General features: G+C 40.4%; 1 protein-coding gene across 1 annotated transcript; it reads right to left on the minus strand.

The window, feature by feature from the left end:
• On the minus strand, positions 1–19,346 carry LOC122880289 (neuronal acetylcholine receptor subunit alpha-3-like). The gene is made up of 7 exons (XM_044205264.1): positions 19,096–19,346; positions 5,736–5,875; positions 5,570–5,614; positions 5,377–5,486; positions 4,762–4,969; positions 3,466–4,464; positions 1–1,125 (listed from the first exon to the last, which is right to left on the minus strand). Exons 1-7 carry the CDS (start codon positions 19,151–19,153, stop codon positions 1,000–1,002), a joined length of 1,686 nt encoding a protein of 561 aa, XP_044061199.1. The 5' UTR covers positions 19,154–19,346; the 3' UTR covers positions 1–999.
• Between the last annotated feature and the right edge of the window lie 4,971 nt (positions 19,347–24,317).

Here is a 24,317-nt window from a genome sequence, read left to right on the forward strand (position 1 = left end):
TTTGGCCTTTTTAAGTCTTTTTAAGTTTCATCTACATTGTGCAATCCAAAGTGTTTCTATACATTGAAAGTTTGCAGTGAAGTTGTGAATTCATGTGTGATGCATAATTGTACTTAGTGTGACCACATGTGGAAAATACATCATGTGTGTACTGCGGTAGCCTGTGCTCCTTCTCAGAAGCCATGCATAACTCATTGTATTTTACAAATGTATGTACAGGGGATTGACAACAGAAAAAAATATCCTGAAGAAAAAATGGCAGCCATCAAATGTTCTTAACATCACAACATCATACAAATCATTACCAACTGTCAGTATTTGTCTTTCACTTAAAAATAATAGACAGACATGTCTCTAAAGTGTGCTGTCTTTAAGTGTGCTACTGCAAAACATACAAAGGTATTCAGGTTCTTCTTTCTCAGTGATTTGTACTTTAAGAGGTTTTTCTATAGTAATTATATTAATAACTACTTAAATAATTACACTGTTAAACATGGTATAAGACTGTAAAATAACAATGACAGAGAGGACACAGAATAGAAATGCAGAGACGAATGGACACAAAGATGGCTGTGAAGAGATAAGCTGTAGGCAGTGTCAGGTCAAAACATGGCACAGGAGAGGAGAAAAACTGAGGGAATGAAAGGAGAGCAGATGTGATAATCAGAAAAAAACAGTGATGGGGAAGAGGAGACTGGATAACAGCATTGCATGCACATTGACAGGGGAAGGCAAAGGAGAAATGGGGAAATGAGGCTAAGTCATGTGAGGAAACAGACGGCTGAGGGCTAGAAGTGATGGCTGATGATGGGGTCCCAGAGAAGAGCATGAGACAGAAAGAGGAGAGACAAAAAGCCAGAAAAGGAGAAAGACGACAGCCCAGTGTTTGATGTGAAAGAGCTGCAGGAGGGATAATTCCCAAAGTAATTCAAGTGGGGTACAGAGACAGACAGGAGTTGACAAAAGGAGAGAGAAAGAGACGGGACAAAGATGAGTGTCTCATTTTAAGAAACTGATGAGTGGCTGGAGGAAGAGTCCCACTGTTCCCAGCACACACACTGTCACAAAAACCCATAGGAAGATCCTGTCGATGACCATGGCGACGTACTTCCAGTCATCCTCCACCTGAAGAAAAGAAGGGAATTTAGGTGTGTGTATAAGTAGAAAAAAATACTAAATATCTATGGCACACAAATTCATCTTCAATAGTACTGTGCTCTCTCTTCTCCCGCGATCTTTGCTTATAAATACTCCAGCGATCTTTGCTTAATGGTAATTGTGAAATTTCTAGCAGTGGCACAAACTGTCACATTCACCCCACCTCACTGTGTCAACACTAGAGCTGTGTGTTTATGTGAATTTGTGTGTTTCGGTGTAAGAGACACTGAGAGAACCACTAATGTTTACTACCATGCATCTGGCTATTGTTGGATCACTTTGTGCAGTATGTTTATATGTAGTATGAGTATTCAGTCAGGTGTTGACAATAGGATCATGGCTGCACTGACCGTAATGCCATTGTGTGCCTATAGAGGAGGCAGTTCGGGAGGTTATTCTGCATGCACCAAAGAAAGAGTCCAGCTTTGCTAAAAAAAGATGGAGCTGAAGCAACAAACGTATCAGGGCCATCCAGAGTGTGCAGGAGGCGTACGCAAAGCCCTCCATCTGCAGCAAACAAGCAGCTTTACACTACCTTTATAGCCCCGTGTAAATGGTTTCTACGCCATTTACTAAGCTAGGTAGAAATTCAAACATTGCCGAGACAACACACATACAGTATAGCATTGTTGCCATGTGTTTATGTTTATTTGTGTGCTGTGTACATTGTGGGGGCAAAAATCTGGTCCCCACAAGGTTAGCCATTTATTTTAGGGTTAAGACTTAGGTTCGTGGTTAGCATTAAGAACAGGTTAAGTTTAAGGTAAGGGATGTGATGGCCCTCTAGCTCATCTTGTGCTTGTGTCTCCCCTTACATCTTGTGTATTAGTGCAACTGGGTGCACACAGGAATGCATTCTTTCTCTCACTCCTTTCCTGGCTCTGCACCACACCTTCCTTTTGTTTTTTCTGTTTTTATTATCTTTAATAAAGATAAGACCATACAACACCACATATTCATTTACAAACACCACTGATCTACTGAATAATAATTTCACACAGTCAGTATATTTTACTACTTTTGTAAATAAATTTGATCATTCGATTTTCCCGCCACAACCGTGTGTATTTATTTCCTTTTTTGCTTAACAGCTGAGTAATGACACCTACAACGATTGAACGTAAGTCAATGCAATGTCCTCATAAGTATAGTAAATAGTTTTATGGTTGTGTATGTGTATATCTGCTTTATATGTTTATGTACATATTTTACTTGATTTTACTGCAGTATACTATTCAATAACTTTGTCTTCACGTTCAAGATACAGCAAAGATGTGTAAACACTAATGTGACTTTGTGCTAGTGTGCAGTACAAATGTGTTATTTACTGATGTGATAAAGTTGGACTGCATTGGCACCGTCAACTGACAGGATAGAGTGCCATACAAATGCATTTTAAAATAGTGCTAAGTATTAACTAAGAAACATTATGGAGTTTGGCTTTGCCACAAAATGCCATCTTATATTCAGGTTTTCAGGTTATATTTTTCTTACAAATGAAAAGGATGTGAAGAATCCTACTTTTCCAGGAAGAGTATTATGGTTTTTGGTGAGGAAGTGATAATATCTTCCAGCAGTGCAGAGTGAGGCAGATCTCTATCTAAACAATGCTAACTGATACAAGAAAATGCAATTTTCTAAAAATACTGGCAATTTTCAGTTGATTTATAAAAATATTTTGATTTAAAGTGACAGTGATTCTCTTGTTTCATTATACAGACTTCAATGAGTCGAAGAAGACAGTGGCCCTTTACTCACTGCGCATTTGGGGATTTTCACTGTGATACTAAATCTGGGATTTAGAGTGTTATTACACCCTCTGCTGAGAGATACAGTACCTAAACTCAAATGGGAAGACATTAGCCAATGTTATAGTTCACAAAATAAATGGGCAGCCATAAGTACATTTATGTATCTGTAGGGATCGTTTTTTGACAACTTCCAATTGCAAAAATACACAAAAGCAGATCTTCAGTAGGGCTGCAACTAACCATTATTTTCATTATTGATGAATCTGCTAATTGTTTTCTTGATTAATTGTTGGTGTTATAAAATGTCCATCACTGTTTGTTTTTTGGAGCAACAGTTCAAGCCAAAAGATTTACTATCACATACGACAAAAACAATCAGTACATATTTACAATTAAGGAGCTGAAAATAAGGAATGTTTGGCATTTTTGCTTGAAAAATCACTTAAATGATTAATTTATTATCAATATAGTAGCAGATAAATTTCGACTGACTGATCAAGAAATGGTCTAAAAGTTTCAGCTTTACAACATAGAAAATTCAAGCTTGCTTTTGTACCTCTTTGGCTTTGTTGCGAGTCCTCATGTTCTCTGCGATGTACTTCACGCTCTCTATGGCCTGCTTGATCTCTGGCGACACCACGGAGAAGGCAACAACAGCGTTGACAGGCGAAGGGGCATTCAGGGGCCTTGGCAGCTTGGGCAGCTCTGACTCCTGGGGCCCCTGGGTCTGGGGTGCCTGGGGAGGAGGAGGTGGCGCCATTGGGGGAGGGACAGGAGTCGGTACCTCCTTGCCTCTGTAGGGGCACCTCCTGTTCATATCCCGGTTAATGTCACGGTTCATGTCACTGTACTCCACACAGTTCATGGAGCCACCAGCTGAGGCAGCCCCTCCTCCTCCTGCACCACCATCCAGAGCTACACCACCAGTTATACCCCCAACACTTACACTTCCTGAACCACTTCCTCCTCCTATGCTGTTCTTTCTCTTCTTATTTCCTCCGCTGTTTCCTCCTCCTCCCGTTCCCCCTGTAATACTGGCAGGGTAGGAGCAGCCCTGGTCGATCGGCCGCCTCATCAACATCACCCTGGGCAGCACCCTGAGGAACACGGACCTCACCCACTCCGGCATAGTGTGAGTCATCGGGGTGCGGTAGTGGACATTCAGCACAAAGACAGTGATGACGATGCTGAGTGTGACAAAAATCATGGTGAAGAGGAGGTACTCGCCGATCAGAGGGATGACGAGTGACGTCGAAGGGATGGTCTCAGTGATCACCAGCAGGAACACAGTGAGGGAGAGGAGGACGGAGATACACAGGGTGACCTTCTCGCCGCAGTCAGACGGGAGATAGAAGACCAGCACTGTGAGGAAGGAGATGAGGAGGCAGGGGATGATGAGGTTGATGGTGTAGAAGAGAGGCAAGCGGCGGATGTAGAAGGAGTAGGTGATGTCCGGATAGATCTCCTCGCAGCAGTTGTACTTGATGTCATGCTTGTATCCTGGTGCATCGATGATCTCCCACTCTCCACTTTCCCAGAAGTCTTTCAGGTTCACCTGATGAAATGCAAATGTGAAAACCAACAGTTTCTGTCTATGAAAATTAAAATCAATAGTTTAAATGTTCAAAAGTTGTCACTTTTTTCACCAAATGTTTTAATGGGATTTAATAGAAGGTATTCCCTTTTTCTCTGAATAGAGGATATGAGCACATAAAAAAGGTATTTGTGGCTCAGTACTGAAATGTTCCATCTAATAGTTCTATAATTTCTATAAACATGACATGTAGAATAAAATTGCACAACTTCTAGATGGCCAGGATCTCTCCCCTGTGACCCAGAGACTCCCTCTGACCTTTGAGCCAATCAGCACCAGGTCGATCTTGGCCTTGTCGTAGGTCCAGGACCCAAACTTCATGGAGCAGTTCTGGTAGTCAAAGGGGAAGTAGGTGATGTCCATGGGGCAGGAGGATTTGAAAATAGCTGGAGGAACCCAGGTAATGGTGCCATCAAACTTCAGCAGAGCCTTGGTCTTGTCTTCCACAAGGAAGTCACCTACAGCACTGTGAGAGAGCATTTTCAAGGAGATGGAAATGTAATTTCACTTAAAGGCCATTACAACATTTAACTCAAAAGGTCAGAGGATGGAGAGCATAAATAAATAACATTAGCATGTAGCAGCTTGATGGCTGACTCTGCATTCAGACAGACACACACACATTATGGCACTACTGCCAAATGACTTAATAAAGCCATCTGATTGGTAGCTATATCATAAATCATCTTACAGAAATGCAAGACGTGCATATTTACACAGTAACACATGGCACACATCATCTAGCTTTTCACAGAAAATGGACTTGAGGAAATCAAAACTAAATGATTACTGATGAAAGCTTGAAAATAGTTGTGTCTCTCAGAATATTAGGCAAGCTGAGCTCTTCTTTAGCATTTGTTCACTAAAACTTACTTGTTGTACAAAACGATGTCTGGCCTCCAAATTTTATTGGATGGAACTCGTATGAATTCAATCCCATCATAATCAACAGGGGCCCATTTCAGTTTGTAGTCATTCCAGACCTAAAAGACAGACAAAACTTAGCACAATTCACTGAGTACAAATAATCACTAACGACATCACATAAAGGATAAATGTCACTCACATGTCTCAGCCACAGATTGGTTTCCATAATCTGATTGACCTCATCCTGTAAGGACAGATAGTCAGCAAGAGAAAAGGAACTTTGATGACTGGATGGCCCATATGCTTTTATAAAACATACGGTTTCTTTGTTTAGAGACAATTAGTTGTTCACTCTCTACTCTTACCACTTTGACCAGTTGAGATATGGAGACCTCAAACTCCACTGTGACTGGATCAGATACATTCTCCACTGGTCGGATGAACTGGTTGTACCTCCTGAACAACCTCCGAAATAATCTGTCCTCCCCCTTAGATGAAAAACAGTCTAATGGAACAAAGAAGAAGAAGAAATGGAAGAACAGTTTAACGCTGAAATGCATGGGTGTTTTTTCAGACACTCCTAGATACCTCGGGTTTTACATAATGCAGACTAAGCCATACATTTAACTTTACTGTTAAATAATTTAGAATCTAAACTAATAAATAACCTTGTCTGCCATTCTAGGTGTCCTGTCCAACCTTTTTAAAGATGTGTCTTTTACGGTCCACAGAGACGTTGCTCTGTCAATGCAATACCATGGTTAGCTAGTGGGAAAAATTGGAAGCAAGGATGACTCTGCCAAACAGTATTCAGAGCTCTTAATGCCTCAACAGGGACCCCAAATCAGGCGTTATATCCACGTTTTTATGTTTGTCTGTGGTTTTCACTGATGGCCGAAGGTTGGAAGTTGTCATTTTACATTTACTGTATTAAAATGTGGGTGTGTTGTGCAGCCCATTAAGACAATAAGTGCAAGTAAATTTGACTTGACTCCAATATTACTGAAAGGTCAACTGCTAAAATTATTTAACATTTGTGTCTGCTAAAGAAAATCTTCCAGAGATACAGATAGTTCTGTTTGTTATGTATGTTGATTGTGAATGATTGTTAAAATCACAGACAGAAACAGTCACACTGAATCCACATTATCTACAGAACAGCTTCAACATTTTCTCACTGTTCTCACTTTTACAGACTAAGCGACATGCACAACTACATTTTTATTAAAATGGTTCACCAAAATCACAAAAAGCATATTTTCCCACTCACCCCTAGAGGTATCTATCTAACCATGCAGATCGTTTTACTTCCCGAAGGTTTGAGATACATACCTCCCTGATACAATGAAGGTGAATGGAATTTGTTTGTGGTGGTTTGTTAACTTTGATCACCACAAACTAAATTCTATTCACCTCCATTGTAGTAGATGTGACAGTGGATATCCTGGACAAATAAAGCCAAACCTACAGTATCTGCATGTCTAGATTCTACTTGGGGTAGGTGGGAAAATGGAGAATGTGTTTTTGTTTGACTTAGGTGAAACGACCCTTTAACTGTTTAATCAATGTCACTTTGCTCTGGATGGAGTGAAGGCTGTGAGAGATCGATGTGTGTCTTGAGAGACTGCATGTTCACAGGAAAAGGCTGCAAGCTTTTAGGAAATCTCTAAACACAAGATGGTTTAAGCAAAAAGAATGATGTGCTGTTGGCCAGAGCATGTCTGCATAAGTGTGTGTGCAGACACGCTCTGGCTGGACTGAAGGTCATATTGTGGTAACTAGTAACACTGGTGCCTGAGATGGCACATAGACCCACGCCTGTCCAAGCAGAAAATGGTGCCTCACTTGGGACAGCACACACTCACACCGCCAGCACAACTTCGGAAACACTGTGCCAGTGGCTTCAATGCACTCCAAATCCTCTATACATTACCATAGCATAATATGGAAATGCACATAATCACTCTTCTTTAACATTATCTGTATCTTCATCCCATCTTTCCTTTGTCATGTTCCTCTTTCTTGGTTTTAATGTCATGAACAGCCTCCTTTCTCTGTTTTTTCTCCTTTTCATCTGGGTAACTAAACACAGGACACCATTGGTAGTCAGCCCCTCTGTCATTTTGTTCAGGCACAAACATTGAAGCAAATAACAAAAAAATGAAGAAATATCTCTCCCTCTCCCATCACAGCTGTCAATCCAAGAAGTGACACACACATTATTCAACACAGTCCCAAACCATCAAACTTGCACTTACCGAGCTGTGTGAACCATTTTAGAGATGGAGGAGAATGTGCTTCACCAAAAGGGCAAATGGGGCACAACCCATATACACACAAATAGCCACATTCACTGAAAATGTTTGTTTCCATGACAACAACTAAATAAACCATGGTCCTTTAATGGGACACTTTCTGTGCAAGCCAGTTAACTCTCTACAAACCAGAAACATGTAAAACTGGTTCACAACCTTACTTACCTTACATTACTGAATTGTTTCCTGTCAATTTACTCTTCATCGTCTTCAAAGATATCATATCTTAATGTCATGTCTTAATACTGAAACGTGTACAAGGGGACACAACAACTGAAATACTGTGTAGGCAATGTACATACAGGTTACATAGATTTGTACCCACAAATTTGCCTTAGAGAGAGTTTTTCACAGAAAAAAGTTAGCTCTCTAGCACAAAGTGGCAAAAAAGATGAAAATATGTATTAGAAATATAAACTGCAAAGATTTATTGCAGACTACTAAACTAGTTGACCTAAGTTAGCATGACTGGAGTGTAAGATCAGTTAAGTAGGTTGTTGTTGTTGTTTTTGGGGGACTTTGAAAATGAGGAGACCAGCAGCAGAATTAATCATGAATTTTTTTGTCAGCAGGATCTCCTCCTTTACTCAAGGGTGTTAACTTTATTTTTATTTCTGCTATGTACACTACTTTAGTATCAGTAATGTATGTGTCTTCCACTGCCATAAGATACTGTACCCAACACATTCACATACCTTGAATAAAAATGTACTTTCAGTATAGATGGTACTGTCATAAAACATCTTTTTTTAAGAACCTCTATGCTCAAACAAATATTTCATATTCACCGTCCATACTGTAAAGTCATAAAGCAGTTTGTCCATTTATTGCCATTGGGAGTACACATAGATGAATATCTTGCAGACGTCTAAGACTACAGTCTGGTTTCTTGTTTTGGGAGACTTGTTCATTTGTTCATGTTCACAAAATCAGACTTGCCAGGGCCAGCGAAATAATAATGTAATTTAATTTATTCCTTGTTAGTTTATTTTAGGGGCTATCTGAATCAGAAGCATGTCAGGCAATGTTAAGAGTCTAACAATGATAATACAGAAACACAGAGAACACACTTCCTAAGCTTTTTACATTTTACAGGTTTTAACAACAATTTTAATTTCACCTCACAGGGGACTAACACAGCTCAGGGGTAGACTCAGCTTACCGAGCTAAAACAAAAACACTCAAAACACTTATATAATCACAACATCTGGTACGCATAAAACAATGACCAAACACAAACACACATGTGACTCCAAACAATATTTAGTCCCATATAAAGGTATAAATTTATGGCCTAAATTTATGGTGAGGTGCAAGGCTCACTAGGTTTCAAGTTCAGATAGAGCACACACAGCAGGGTGGAGGCATAAGCTTTTCAAGTCCACTGAGGTAAATAAAAATCAGGTCACACAGCTTTTTTCCCATCATGTTTATTCCGCCAAACATCTTCCGCTGCTTTTATTTAACTTTAGTGAAGTTGTTAGTCTCATTTCAACAGGCAGAATCATCCTAAGAAGTTAACTAACTAAAAATAAATGAAAACCTGTCAGATCTACTTCCACTACCAATACTCTACGGGTAAGAAGTTGCATTATTCTATAGTGGCTTCAGAACTCTCAAGAAGTTTGCTGAGGTCACTGGCAGAGACCAGTTGAGTCTTAAAGCTTAATGAAAAGGCTTCTCTCCTGAGACGTTTGTGTAATTTCAGCTTTTGGTACCTGCCTTGAAAACTGCCTACTGCTCCCTGATTCACTGCACTCCCCGAACCTTGTTTAAGCCTATAATTGGGTGAGGGGAAACCAGGGCAATTATAATCAGTCAATTAATTGGACCTTTTGTTCACTGTGACAAAAAAAAATGCCACTGAGGATTTTAAGTAGCCTTAATTTAAAGGAAGTTAATTATAACCTTTGCCCTTTCACCTCAGTTGATCCTCCACACGACTCTTACTGCTCGCTACACTCCTTGGTGTTTAATGTAGGGATTTAATTTGTGTGGTACAGAGAGCATTCATGAGTCTGCACATTAAAGTAGCAGGCAGTGAGTGATAAAATTTATAGAAAGGCTAATAGGTCTAGCAAAAGCTAGAGGCTCTGTGAGGCTGTACTTAGGCACAGAGGTGCTTTTGAGCTAATGTCAGAATGCTAACATGCCTCAATGACAATGCTAGCATGCTGAAGTTTAGCAGGTATGTTTACCATATTCACCATCTTAGTTTAATGTGTTAGCATGCTAACATTAGCACTAAACACAAAGTACAGCTGAGGCTAATGGGAATGTCATTTGTTTTGCAGAGTTAAGGGATCACCAAAGTTATTGCAATTTCCTGAGGGGGACATGAATGCCCCAAATGTCATGGCAATCCATCCAATATTTGTCGAAACATCTCACTCTAAACCACACAACTTCATGGTGACACTATAATAGTCAGGGGATAACCGAAGTCATTAGGACACATCGTCTCGGAACCATAAATGTCTGTACAAAATTTCATAGCAAGCCATCATAGTTGTTGAAATATCTCAATTTGGGCCTGACCAATATTGCTATACTCTGAACCACTATGCTAGCGTGGCTAAAAATGTACCATTAGGATTGTCAAAAATTGGTCCAGAAGTCATTACCAACCAAATGTGTCTTGTCTTGTATCACTTCACTTGTCTCAAGCGTTAGAAGAAAGTCGTTAATCATTGTAGACAGAACTGTCTTTGCCTCTGACGACGAAAATCACATGAAATCACAGTCATGTTTCATTTTTTCCAAACGTGTGCTCTTTCCTTCCCCTGTCTTTGTGATGAGGTAACAAAGTGATGAGGCTTTGTTCTGACGCAGATGAAGCCAAGTCAAGCAGTCATGCATTTCACCCTTAAATCGCCACATTGATTTAGAATTAGCAAGCCAAACAGTGAGTCTGTCTCCGTCTCTCGTGGCTACTGGAGCCTAAAGCTGCAGATAGACCCGTGGCCTGTGGGAAGCTCTTTGATCAGGCATGTGCTTAACAGGATGAGCCTGGGAACGAGTGGTGGACACTGAAGGAACTAATTACCCTCCAATAATACACTGCTGACAGTGTGTGAGTGCATGGAAAAGAGATACAGAGAGAGAGAGAGAAAGAGAGCATAGAGAAGAGATAGAGGAGAAAAGTGACAGCAAGAACAAGCAGAGAAAAGCTAGATAGCATGTCTTTACTCTCCAGGGTTTTGGATGGCCTGACAGTGACATGTTGAATGACGTATAAGAGGATCCACAGTGATTGCTGCATGTGCTGTGAACATCCCATTAAGCATATGGTGCATGCTTTAACCTGTATGTCTTCATGTATGAGGGCTCGCCTACATAAATATAATGTGTGTGTTCCTGTGTGTACGCACATGTACATGCACATTCATGTACAATATGTCCACTCACCTTCAATTTGACTTACTCTGGACAGTATTGATGATTTTTTTTCACTGATGCATGAAATTCAATAGCTCCTTGCCTCCATGCTTTCATCTGAGAAGATGTGGGAGTTTTGAGGTCAGATTGTCTGCATATGTTGTAAGATATTAAAAAAAGATTTTCTAATGGGGCAACAGCATAGTTAAGTAGTCCAACCTAATCATATGTTTGCTATAAACACACAAAACTTAACCAGGTGGAGCCTTTAATGCCGGTATCAGACTACACGGCCCAATAATGGCCCTACTTGACAGAGGGGTGTTGGGAAAGACAATTAGCTTCAGATGCAACAGTTCGATTAATTTTATCATAGCAGAAGGCATCTGGGACGCATCACAACATCACAACAAAAACAGAATTTTTTTGCCTTCTCTCACCTACTTTGACAACTTCTCTGACCTGTTATGTGATGTCAGCCAATAGCAGCACAGAGAAGGTTTCCTCGCACAACTGTAAACATGGCGGAGCAAAAGAGGAATGATGCATCTCAAGCAGGTTGTGAAAGACAAGCTATGATTGATCTGGGTCCATCGTGTACTCTGACATATCTCTCTGCAATAATGTACGACTCTACACTCACCTAATATCACAGTGACCATCTTGCATGAAAAAAATATTGTGTTGTTTGATTCTGGCATAACACTTTCCTCATATTTACCCAGCTAAGGGAGTTCACCCCCTGTAACTCAAGATCAGAGTGAAAACGGTCATCAACACAAGTCCCTATGAAATGTCAATTTAGGTAGATGGGAGTGAAAGAGAAGTGAGAGCACTCCAGTTAAGTGCTCTAAAGGAGATAAAACTCAATACTCAGCTAACAAGTTGAATAACATTTTCATATGTAATGACATATAATGACATTATTTTCATATGACTGATTTTGGAGCTATTTAGCAGAGTTTCAGGAGCAGGACCGCACCTCAATTACGCCACTTCCGGCATTCCCATAAATAGCCACCTAAACCATCTCCTCCTCTTTCGCTCTCGTATTCTGCGAGTTGTGGTGGATTTCACATCGCTGGAGCCGCAGCTGCATGTAATTGAGTAGTCAGTATTAATGTCTACTCATCTCTCCTGCAGTGAAGCTGGAGAAGGCCTCTTGTTCATGCACACCAGCAGCATTGACCAAATCAGTATTGATTTAAGATTTTGAAAACCTATGTGCATCTGTGTCCACAGCAAATCTTGTATATTTTCCCCTCATTTTAAGTCATTGGGAAAAAATCTCTTTCCTACAATATAATTCTTACACTCATTAACACAATAGGCCTTTTTCACAGCAGCCATTTTGTCATAGTAGAAAAACCACAAGTGTTACTAATAACATTAACAATGGCTCTGTTCTATTCAAGTGTCTCATTAAGCCGTGACAGTGAACCAGCATGCACAACACCAGGACCCTGAAGCGTTAAAAGCTAAATGGAATGAAGCCATCATAAATTTTATTATTATTTTTCCTACAGCGTCATGCCTTCCATGAAAAGGCCGATTTATGGATATACTTTTACTTATACTTTTACTACTTAGGCTTAATTATCTAATTCAGTAGCATACCACCTTACTATGCTCTCTTAAATAACTCAGGTGTCATGAGATGAACTACATATATTTTTTAAGATTTAGCAAAATGACAATATTCTTTTGGGTGCGCAAGGGACACTGCAATAAACTACTAAAACTATGTTTCTATTCTAGGTCAAGGAACCAGAAAGAACTACAAAGTAGCTTTCTGACCCATTTAAGGAAGATGAACAGCTGCCCAAAGGGAATGAGTTGTAATAAAATGAACCAGTTAATCTTTGGCCTGCTCCTCACCTATAGCCTCAAGCCCTGACTAGTGGGAACGCAATGAGATAATGGATACAGTAGAGCAAATGACTTGCTAGCTGTAGTTATTCTTCTGGGCAGAGTGAAGGAGTGAGGCAGCAGGAGCTTCTTAATGTCGAACTCCTTCTCTTCGATACTGACAGGAGATACTCAAGATGTCAATGAAGATGCCCAGCAGTTTCCTCCCTCTGGAGTTGTACCACCAAATGGGAAAGACTCTGGGGCAGACCCAGGACATGCTAGAGAGATTACATTTCCCACACTGATCTGAAAATTTCTCAGGATACATCAAGAGGAAGGAAATTCTTTAAGAAAGTGATTCAGAGAGGCAGCCAATGGCTTTTACCCTCTGGGTTCTCTGGGTTAAAAAGTCTATAATCCATCCCACCATATTCAGATCTAGATTAAAATTTGCAATACATTTATTAACTAAAATATGGGACTGGCCCATATTAAAAGCAGATGAAAAAATCAATAAAGAGCAGTTTTGCATGTGTCTAGGAACCTCCAAATGCTTGAGCACTATATTCAGCAGTGTGGCAGTTGTGTCTTCTACCCCTCGATTGGCCCTATAAGATAAAACTGCAATGGCTTCAGGAGATTTGGGGGTTTTGACACCAACTCCTCTTTCACTAGTTTCTCAAAGCATTTTATTACTTAGGGCGTAAGGGCAACTGGCCTAAAATCATTAAGGACCTTAGGGTGTTTGACTTTTGCTATGGGAACAGCTGTGGCCTGCTTCCATAGTTTAGGCACTGTCTGTTGTTTAAGTGACATTTGAAATATGTTACAGAAGACAGGGCCTACCATAGCACATGCCTTGACCACCTATCCTATCTGGTCCTAGGCCCTTCCTGGCTTTGCTATGCTGGTAGGTCCTGATCACACTTTATCAAGGGGGGTGGGGGGTCACGACAGTTTCCAACCTCAGAACTTCAATTTCATTTGCAAAATCCAGAACATCAAACCTCAGACAGAACTCATTAAATTCATAAGTTCATTCTGCTTATCAGATTTGGGCCCATCAATATCCACCCTCCAATTGTTTTTATTATTTGAATACACTTTAACAGATTTCACTGGAATTACAATGTCTTCACAAAAGGTGACATAGCTACTGATAGCATCAGTAAGTTCATCTATATCAGCGCAAGAGTTGGTAAATACCCCTGCGGAGGCTGGATGGAATCATCAGACCAAGCTTTAACCTTCTTAGTCTGTGTTTTTTCCCTTCTCAAAATGGTTTTATAAACTGGAACAAGGAGCACCGAGTTGCGATCAACTGATCCGATGGGTGGCTTGGCTATGGATTTGTATGCGCCTTTAATTGTATTATGGCGGGTGGGGCAGGTGAAGTTACTGATGGAAGTTGAACAGGGTCTTCATTCAGGGTACAGCAGTTGAAGTCCCCTAGGATTATGTTAGGGGAATCATGGGGGAAATAGACTGCAGCCTTTGAATCACCCGTTCAATGGTCTCCGTTGCATTCACCTTGTTTGCCCTTAGATGGATATAAACCACTGTAACGAAGAGTTGGGGAAACCCTCGGGACAGGTACTGGGGTCATAGTGACATGGATAATGTTCTTAGTGCATTGTCTCTCCCTTACAATAACCGATTGGCACCAGAGTTCATTGATGTAGCGACAAACTTCCCCACCCTGCGTTTTACCCATCAACCAAGAGTCGCGGTCCAGCCAGAGGGGTGCACCAAAGCCATCAATGGTTAAGTCACTGTCAGTGTGACTGCCAGCCTAACCTAATCTGACTGCCAGATAGGCAAGGATGATGCTGGGCTAATTTCAAGGAAGTCTCTGAGTACTTTTAACACCACAGAGATCAAGTTCAAACTCAACAACATGACTGCAGACAACTGAAATACCGAGACCATCATCACTCTTGAAAATAGCAACAAAAACCTGAAAATGGGATAGGAAACTAACAGCGAAATGTATTATGGATGACATTGTTGAAGTATGGACCTATGAGGAGGTGTAATTCATGTCCATTAACCATCGAAGTTTAAAGCCTGAACTTCTGCTCCAGTACTAAGACGCCAAACACACTAAGCTACTGCCAAACATGCCGATAAGGAAGCTATGACATATTTTGAAGGCCTAGTTTATGTGATAACAACTTGGGGTAACTAGATACAGCAATAACACCAAATCACAGGAAAAACTTTGATTTGAGGTCAGTCAATAGAAAATGTAGATGCAAAATGCTCAAATATCCCTGTCTTTCATCCTAGGCATCTGTTGTCTTGTGCAACCTCATCTCTAGCTTATTATTTCTCACCCTCTCTCCCTTCATTCTAAAGCGTGACTCAGTTCATCGCCAGCACTGAAGACCAGGATGTCCCAGAGGAATCATGCAGCAGAGCTGTCTGGAAGAGGATGTCTGTGTGTGTGTGGTGGTTGGAAGGGAGTATGATGGTTTAAGCCAATCCATGGGGGGATAAGGCCTCTGCCTCTGCCTGTGGTGGTTACACTGTGTGTGTGCGAAGGAAGAAGCAGGGGGTTCGGTTGCAATAATCACACGACAATCGCGTTAAGAGGATCCTCAAGCCACCACACAGTCCTTAAGCCACACGCACGGTAACACACATACACACTGATTGCCTGTCAGACTTTAATGCAACTATATTGCTTCTGGAAGAGAAACCAGAGAGCTGCAGTTCTGAGCTCAGAAGAGCATTTAAGTTTGGCAGAGGAGCAAATATACTTGATGATGCTGCGATGCAAGCAGACAACTCCATACAAGCAGACTTAGGTAAAGGCTACAGGGGCTTAATATAAACCATTTTCGAATGCTGGTGGAAGAACATTTGATTGTTGCCTTTTGTTGGCCACACTGCAACCGCCACTGATTTAAGACACTTTTTGAGTATTTTTTTTTTTATATTTTTAATTGCAGCCTGCACTTGCCGCTCTCTTGGGCAGAACTTGTTTAAAAAGCCAGATTCTCTTTACACTGTAAACACGCATCTGCAGCCTATTAAAATGCACCATAAAGTGAGATAAAGGGTCAAGCCTGAAACACAATACGGATCAGATCAGTATAATGCAGGCATGGCTGGACATCTCTCTCGGCTATTTCTGCTGGAGATGATGCAGGAAAGATGCTGTGGGGAAATGCATCATGCAATTTCACTCATTTTAATCACTCAGTCTATCCCATCCTGAAATATGCTGATGTGCACTACAATCTATCACACAGGCTGTGGCTTTATTTTGAATGTCACTATTCCAACTAACAGCCCCATGTTGTACCGATCTCTCACTCCTTACCTCCAAGCTACTCCAACCAGATTCTATTTTCAACTAAAATACCCCAATCCCATAGACTGCGGGATCAGCATTCCCTCTCTGTTATGGGGACAAATCACCCAATCCTGGATGGCAGGAGACAATACCTTCTGTAGCACACTAATCAGACCCCCACTGGGAGTGTGTGTCATTGTGTGTTTTTCAGGCATTTATCTGCATACACAGCCCCTATACATAATCATATAAAAGCCCACACAGCCAATGTGGGGTTGAGGAGAGGAGGGAGGGGAGGAGAGGTGGAAAACAGAGTGGGGAAGAGAGTATGGTGAGGGCAAAATCCTTTCATTTCCCCCCAAATAGCCAAATTAACCACCTCTAACTAGCAAGGACACAGAGTAGATTCCCTCTCACTTGAGCAAAATCTGTTCTACTGTGGAGAGTATTGACACTGTCATCCCTTCATGGCACCGCTTTCTTGTTCCTTTTGAAATTCGCTCAGTTCAAGGGCAAAAAGAAAAAGCAGTCAGCTGTAGCAAATCTCTCCAGCTGAAGAGAATGATTGAGAGACTGAGAGAGTCCATCCCACGTATCACAGAGACACATCCCTTACCCTTGACTCTGAGTCAGCATTACAGGATGTGTAAAGCCAGTGTCTTTTACATGACGACTGGAGTGTGACAGTATGAAGGCACTTAGTGCTGCTCCCACGGGGGGACTCCGGGTACCACATCTGGGACAAACTCACTGCTGCACTTGGGGCTTTAAAATAAAAAAAAAATCACAAAACTTCCATAAAATATGGCAGTGATTCAACCTATAGCTAGAATAATTACTCCTCCTACACTCTGTTCAAAGCAAACTGTGTTGTTCCAAGAATAAATGTCTGCTTTGTATGGAATAAACTAAAAATGACTTTAAGTATGAGCGATACCCACCAAGATTGTGACCTGGCGGCCTAATAAGGCAAAACACAGTAAGTACATATATGGTCAAAATTGAGCCCTTTTGACATTTGTTTTACTATATAAAAAATATAATGCCATTGAAATGAATAATTTATGTGAAAACAGCTTTTTAAATTTCCAGAGAAACAGCCAAGTGGCAGCTAAAGCAAGAGAGCTAGCTATATAAAGTGAACGCTAGCTGGTGAGATAGCTGCAGCTAAAGCTAAAAACTAAACTTACTAAAAGGGTCAAGAAAGCTGAAACTGTTAGTAGATACAGTTTTTTGCCCTTGCATTCTGCAAAGATTAACCATTCAAAGAAGAATCTGCCTAAAGGCATAAAATGAAGGCATTACAACCTTTCTATCTTTTTAGCATTTTGCCAGCCAGCCTGAAAATTTTAAACTCTTTTACTCAACTTCACGGCTTCTGTAGTTACTGCTCTCTGCCTTTGTAGGGCAGTATAGAAACTCAACTTCAGCAACAGAAAATCCTCAGAAAAAGACGTTACATTACATCCCACACTGTTTGACTGACAGGTGTTATAGTGCAAAAGAACAGCAGTGAGCACTTAGAAGAAAGATGCTGCCAATAACTATATTACCACTTTAAAACAAGTTATTTTATCCTCCACATTGACAGATACTCATTATGCTTGGCGCTCCCATCAGTAAAGACGCTCTCTCCCTGTGTACTCTTTGTGGATGTGAATGAGATGAAATTCAGGACTAAAATAACCATTCAGTTACATGTGAACACAGCACAAAGTTTTGCTTTAAAGCATTTATCTATTCTTTGTTCTGCTCTGGGTCTCCTGGGAGCCACTCAAGGACCCCATTTCAAAACATGTTGCTTTAAAGCACACAGGAGACAGTAGAAAATAGAAAATATGTGTAGCGGTGGAAACAGGAGAAAAGAAAGAAATGGATCACACAGAATGCAAAACAAAATACAGACAACCTGGCAGAGTGCTCCAGCTGTAATTTAATGTCACAAATTACAGACAATAAATCAAACCACAGAGGAAATAAGAGTTTTCGTTGTAATTTCCACTTAATTTTTCTGCAGTAGCATCAGGATCTATAGGTGCTAAAGACTGTCCTTCAAGTACCCTGACCTCTGACCTCTGTGGGTGGAAGGAGCCCACAGCCCTCCACATCTGGAAGATCCAGGGATGAAATCAACATTGACAGCCACTGAGCTGCTGCTGGAGAAACATATGTCATCCATGTGTTGGCTCATTGTGTGCAAGGATGGCTGCTTGCAGTAGCTCCAGGGGCTGAGGTATCAGCCATAATGCAACACTTAACATCACAGGTTATCATCTCCAAAGAAAACTAAACCATGTGTGCATATTAAAATATCTTCTTTGAATTTATCCAGTACATCCAGGTCCCATTAGGGCCCCTCCCTTCAACATAACTCAAAAAGCAATGTTGTCTCCCTCGTTCTATAGATTTCTGATGGAGCAGCTTAGGACGCAAAAAGGACGCACAGCATTAAATGTGAAGATTTTAAGAACTATGTTGGATATTTACACAAACAATAGTTGCAGCAATAAAACAAACAACGCGTGTGCATTTGTCATCGTCACGCTCAAGTTGATACCCTTGTCATCCTGCTTGGTTAATGACAGAAGTAAAGTCTACCTTCTTTGTCCGGATGGAAAATTTTCTTACTGATCTCATCAGGCTTTTAGTCGCTGGATTGGGCAAAAGCGCAGTTTGTTTCCATTGATCTTTCACCCAGAAACGCACAGGGGAGGTAACTTGAGGTGGGGGTGGCTAAAGATAACTTAAAAGTAATGTACCGAGCAAGGTAAAAAAAACATTCACATGAGTCCACAATAAGGTGATGGTATTCCTAAAGTAACGAGTGTAATGCTACTTTTTTGTGAGCACAGCACAGATCCACGGCGCGCGGTGTCTTACCTTGCGCTGCGAGGAGCACCAGCAGGAGGACGTTTGTCAGTTTCCCGGAGAAATTCATCGATACATCGGCGCTTAGAGATGCTTTCTGCGGATAAAAGATTATGCTGATGGTTGAAGTTTTGTCAATAACCTACTACAGACGTCTGTGAAGCCTTTAGATTAGAACAACATTTTCCTTTGCGCTCCCGAGCGTGGAGAGGTTGGACTCCGGGTGCGCTCTCCCGACATGAACAACTTCTGCACGTCCCGCCTTCCCCCTCCCGCCGTCCCCGCGTCTAGCGTCCCGCACACCCTCCCACTCACCCAAGGGCCAAACCCGGTGACTCACAGTGACTCACAGGTGATAAGTTTGGTATAAGGAAACGGTATTAAATACGGCTCTATGGCTCTAGTCCGCAAAATGTCTATTTTAATATTTATTCTCATATTCAGTCTTGCAATTCTATTTCTTTAGTTGTTACTGTATTTTTACTTGTCTGATAAAGTTCAAAATATTCTGGAAACAAGAAATCTATCTATCTATCTATCTATCTATCTATCTATCTATCTATCTATCTATCTATCTATCTATCTATCTATCTGTATTTGTCTGTCTGAACACAGTTTGAATAATGTAGATTTGTGTAAATTTAGCAAAATTTCTCTGAAAAAAGAAAAGAAACAAATACATCTCTAACCCAAAGAATTATCCCCACATTTACTCAGTGTAGGTCTAGAGAAAGATGCGGCACACACACACACACACACACACAGTAAGATCACATATTTTCACTGCTGAGCTATAAATGACCTATTTAGTCACTTAATTGATTTTGTAGGCATAACAATGCGCAGGCAGCTTAAAGCATTAGCTGTTATATCAGAGTCTTGAAGGCTGCAGAGTCTGCCCGATTCAAATAATGGAAAGCTATTAATGCATAGCAGCACTTTCGTGGAATTGCACTGTTGAGCATGCAAGTCCAGAGTGACTACTATATCATCTTTGAAAGAAAAAATGCAGCGGTAGTGGGTTTTAGATATCATACACTGAAATAAACATGAGAATTAATTTACTTTTACTGAAACATCTTTAATCTGTATTTTTGCTCTTCTTTTAGTTTGGGGAGTAAAATCTCATAAAAAAAAAAACCTTCAAATCTTAGGTAATTTTTGTTTGTCCAAATTCCTTAAATTAATCTTCTGTAAAACTCAGTCAGACATGCAACATAGTGGTATTTTATAATGCAACAAATAACAGGATGGACAGAAATAGCTTTCATTCGATTTGTCTCTTAATATTTCATGACACTGTGTGTGTGTGTGTGTGTGTGTGTGTGTGTGTGTGTGTATGCATGTATGGAGCATATTCACCTGCATGAGTTTATGTGTGGGTATACATATTTTAGTATTCAGCAGCATAAGATGTATTTGTATCTACTCTGCCACATATTCACTCGTCTTAACCCACTTAACTGACACAAATACTACTACTATATCTGCTTCTAATGTGTTTATACACACACGTATATCTGTGTGCACATGTATTGACACACATGCACACCAGGGAAGATAGTGGGAGACAAAATAGAAAGAGACAAAGATAGTTTTATTATATCATTTTGTAGAAAACAACTAGTTCACCTTAGAGTGAGCACCAAATGCCCTGTCGTTTTGTTAATGTGTGTTTTCCTAGTGCAGACTGCCACCACATCAAACAAAAATCAGTTCCACAGCAGGTTTAATGTAAGAACAGGACCAGTGTTACTGATGCAAAGTGTGCTGCAACACTGCTGCAGATTGTAAATGTACAAAGTGCCTTGTATGTTAGCAGCTGGCGGGTCAGGGGCCAAGAGGCTGAAGACAAGTGGAACTGCTCAGTCCTCAATTTTAAGCCCAATTACTTTTGTCGTTGGGGAAGTGGAGTCAGCTGAGGTTGTTGTTGAGGCTCGGAGGGAGAAAACTGCGGTGATTAAATGCCTCTCATGAGCCGGTAGGAGCCTCCAAAAGAACAAAAGAGAGAGAGAAAGAAAGAAGAAAGAAACATACAGAGTATAAAGAGATGTTTTATAGGAGAGAATAATGCAAAGAGGGTGTGATAGGTGAAACTAAAAGGACATGGACCACTAATATAGAGAAAGCGGGAGAGATACACTCAGATCAGCTGAGGATGAAATCTTAAAAAGCTCCGAAATTGACGTGATATGAGGGAGTGTCACCAGAAGAGAAGAGAAGTGAAGAGAAACACGGACGCAGTTTGGCTGCTTGATGTACTTCAATGTGACAGAGCCAGTGAATCTATTTGCAGAAATGTATTTTTTGATTCAGCAAGATGCAGAGAAAAGCTGAGGAAGAGTCTCCACCCAATGGCCCAGACTGGGGAGAAGCAGGAGATTTTCGCACTGTGTTATTCTTTTTATTTTCTGCCACCAATCTTACAATTTTTCTTTCTTAACAAGTCTTTTCTGTCTCTTTCCCTGTTGCACCATCCTCTTTTTCTCCATCTTCCTTAATAACAGTAAATTACGGTGGCCGACAAGGGAAAACGCACTGCAGCTTAAGAAAATACATGCAAATAGACAAAACACAAGCAAATTAAGAAAACATCTTCATCAATTTGACAACACATGTGCAGCATTTAGAAAACACGCTGCAAATACACAAGAGGTCAACAGAAGTGTTTCCAGAGGACACAAAAAAAACAAAAGAAGTTTGAGACTCATTAAATCCGTATCATCCGTTCTTTGTTTTTGTGTGTTATTTTGTTTTGTACTTTCTCCACATTCTGATCTGCAGCTGTTACTCAGAGATAATAACCAGGTTCATCAGTGATGACAGACGGACTGTAGCCTGTTATGAACGTTAGTGTGACTAAGTGCACAGAAATAGCGTACAATACCTGTCATAAAAATCTCACTATCTCACACAAATCTCACACTAAATCTCACAAATCATTAAAATTACTGATAGAATTTAATTGATGGGTCAGAAACCCACAACATAAACATAAACGATGATACACAGACCCGACTTCAATAACTTCATCAGTCAGAAACCGTGGCAACAACAAGCGTGTCCAAGCCGTGTTCAGCACTTTGTAGTGTCCTCTGGAAACACTTCCATTTGCAGTTCTCTTTGTGTATTTGCAGGGTGTTTTCTAAATGGTGCACATGTGTTGTCAAATTAATGAAGATGTTTTTTTTAATTTGCTTTGTTTTGTCTATTTGCATGTGTTTTCTTAAGTTGCAGTGTGTTTGCTCTTGTCGGCCACAGTAGTAAATCCATTCCCAGTGGCACAGAGAGAGATTCTGCCTGCAAGATAGTGATGGACATTTAAACAAGCCTTCTTGGCATTCAAAAAACAAATTTCGAGGTATTTTCCCACAGCCTTGAGCTATAAAGCTAAAAGGTCAACCTTTGACCTTTGTCGTTTATTGAATATTTCCCCCTATATTTACCTAACTGTATGTTTAAAGTGATGGAGTTACCAAGGTGTACATTTTTCTGAAAATGTATTACTATTATTACTACTACTATTTATATTTTTCAGTAATAACCTGTTCTGAAACCTCATTTAATTGACAGCCTTAGGCTTAAAATAGGCTTTTATGGGAACATGCAGAGAGCATTTTAAATGTTTGACTGATCTCGTGGCTGGAAGGAAATATTGTATTGTTTCTGAAGCATGCACTGAATGTACAAAATATTTGGGACTTCCTCCTCATAGTCAGTTACAGCCCCTTTTGCACAACATCCCAACTGTCTTAAAGCTTAAAGTCCCTCTGCTCACCTAATCTGCTTCGTATCTGCATCTTTCTTTGCGATTAGCTTTGATTTAATTAGGGAACTAAAAAAAAGAGGAAAAAATGGCTATAAAACAGTACAGAGCACGGTTATGATAAAATATCCAAGGAATTTCGAAAAATAAAGAAAAGAATAGAATAGACTTGAAACAAGTGTCTCGCCTCTGCATTTAAGTCATATAATTTAAATCAGACATGATACCCCTCATACTCCTTGTTACATTCATTAAAAATAAAAGTGTGAATGATCACATCGAAGGATTTGTGAGATAGTAAAATAATAATAAATTTACTTATGTAAAAAATAAACACTACTAAATTCACATAATTCTACGAATTCTGTGATGTTAAAGGCATGTCTTATAAAATAAGCATCTGCAGCGATGCAGGAATTAGTCAGGTTCACAGGAAGAGACCATTGCCCTAGGTGTCACAATCATTCGGCTGGTGTTTTAGAACCGTCTCCAGCCGAGGTGACGTCCCAGCACTGCTTACTCTCCAACAGAGCAAGCGAACAGAGGATAACACTCTCTTACCCTCCTACTCCTCATACCACCCTTTTTGTTTTATCACTCTGCTACTTGTCTCTCTCTTTCTTGTCTTTTGTCCTGTCTCTCTCCCTGTACGATCACACAGCCAGACTCACTGTTAAATAACAGCAGGCATCTGGTCAGACAGCTCAGACAAAGCAGAAGGACCTGGAGGGCCTGATGGAGACAGCAAAGGAAAAGGAAAAGGGCAAGTGTAGTTGCAGCAGTGTGTGTCAGACAGGACTGTCCCAGCTCATCCACATCAACCATGTACACTGTTTCTCTCTCCTCAGCTGAATCTGTTTGGGTATTTTCTTTCTTTCCACCTTCTCTATCACATTTATATGTCTGTCTCTTTAAATCACTAATTTTCCTGGCCTTGGTGTCTCTTTTTCACATCGTATCATCCACTCTTTTTTGTTTCTTTTCCTCTCTTCGACTAAAAGTTCCCTCTTCTGTTGTCATTTAAGCAATGTCTTGCTTTCTAAAATGCACAGCAGGCAATTCAACTTGTCAAACACAGGTAACTAATGACATTACTAATTGCTGCATTGTACTGCATTAATCAAAAGGTCTGCTGTGAAAAAACAGGAGAACATGAAGGAAACCACAAGAATGCGAGAATGAAGTGATGCTCTACTGGGAGAGTTTAAAGCTGGCAGCCTTACGAGAGGAGAGCATAAGTGGGTTTAATCTTTCCTTCCCTAATTAAGTGCATTTTCTTCCTCTCAACTGGTCACAGTCTCAGCTCATTAGTTATGACTCACGCTGATTAGATGTCTGCCTTTAAACAACCTGTAGTCTGTTTGTTTCCCACACGCTCAGCTGTGTGCCCCTCTCCTATGGGTATTTTTAATTTTGAGAGGTCAATAAGCTCTTTGAAATCTAAGATTACAGAGTTGAACTTGTTAAA

Source organism: Siniperca chuatsi, linkage group LG8, assembly GCF_020085105.1.
Source record: "Siniperca chuatsi isolate FFG_IHB_CAS linkage group LG8, ASM2008510v1, whole genome shotgun sequence".
Classification (NCBI taxonomy): Eukaryota; Metazoa; Chordata; class Actinopteri; order Centrarchiformes; family Sinipercidae; genus Siniperca; species Siniperca chuatsi.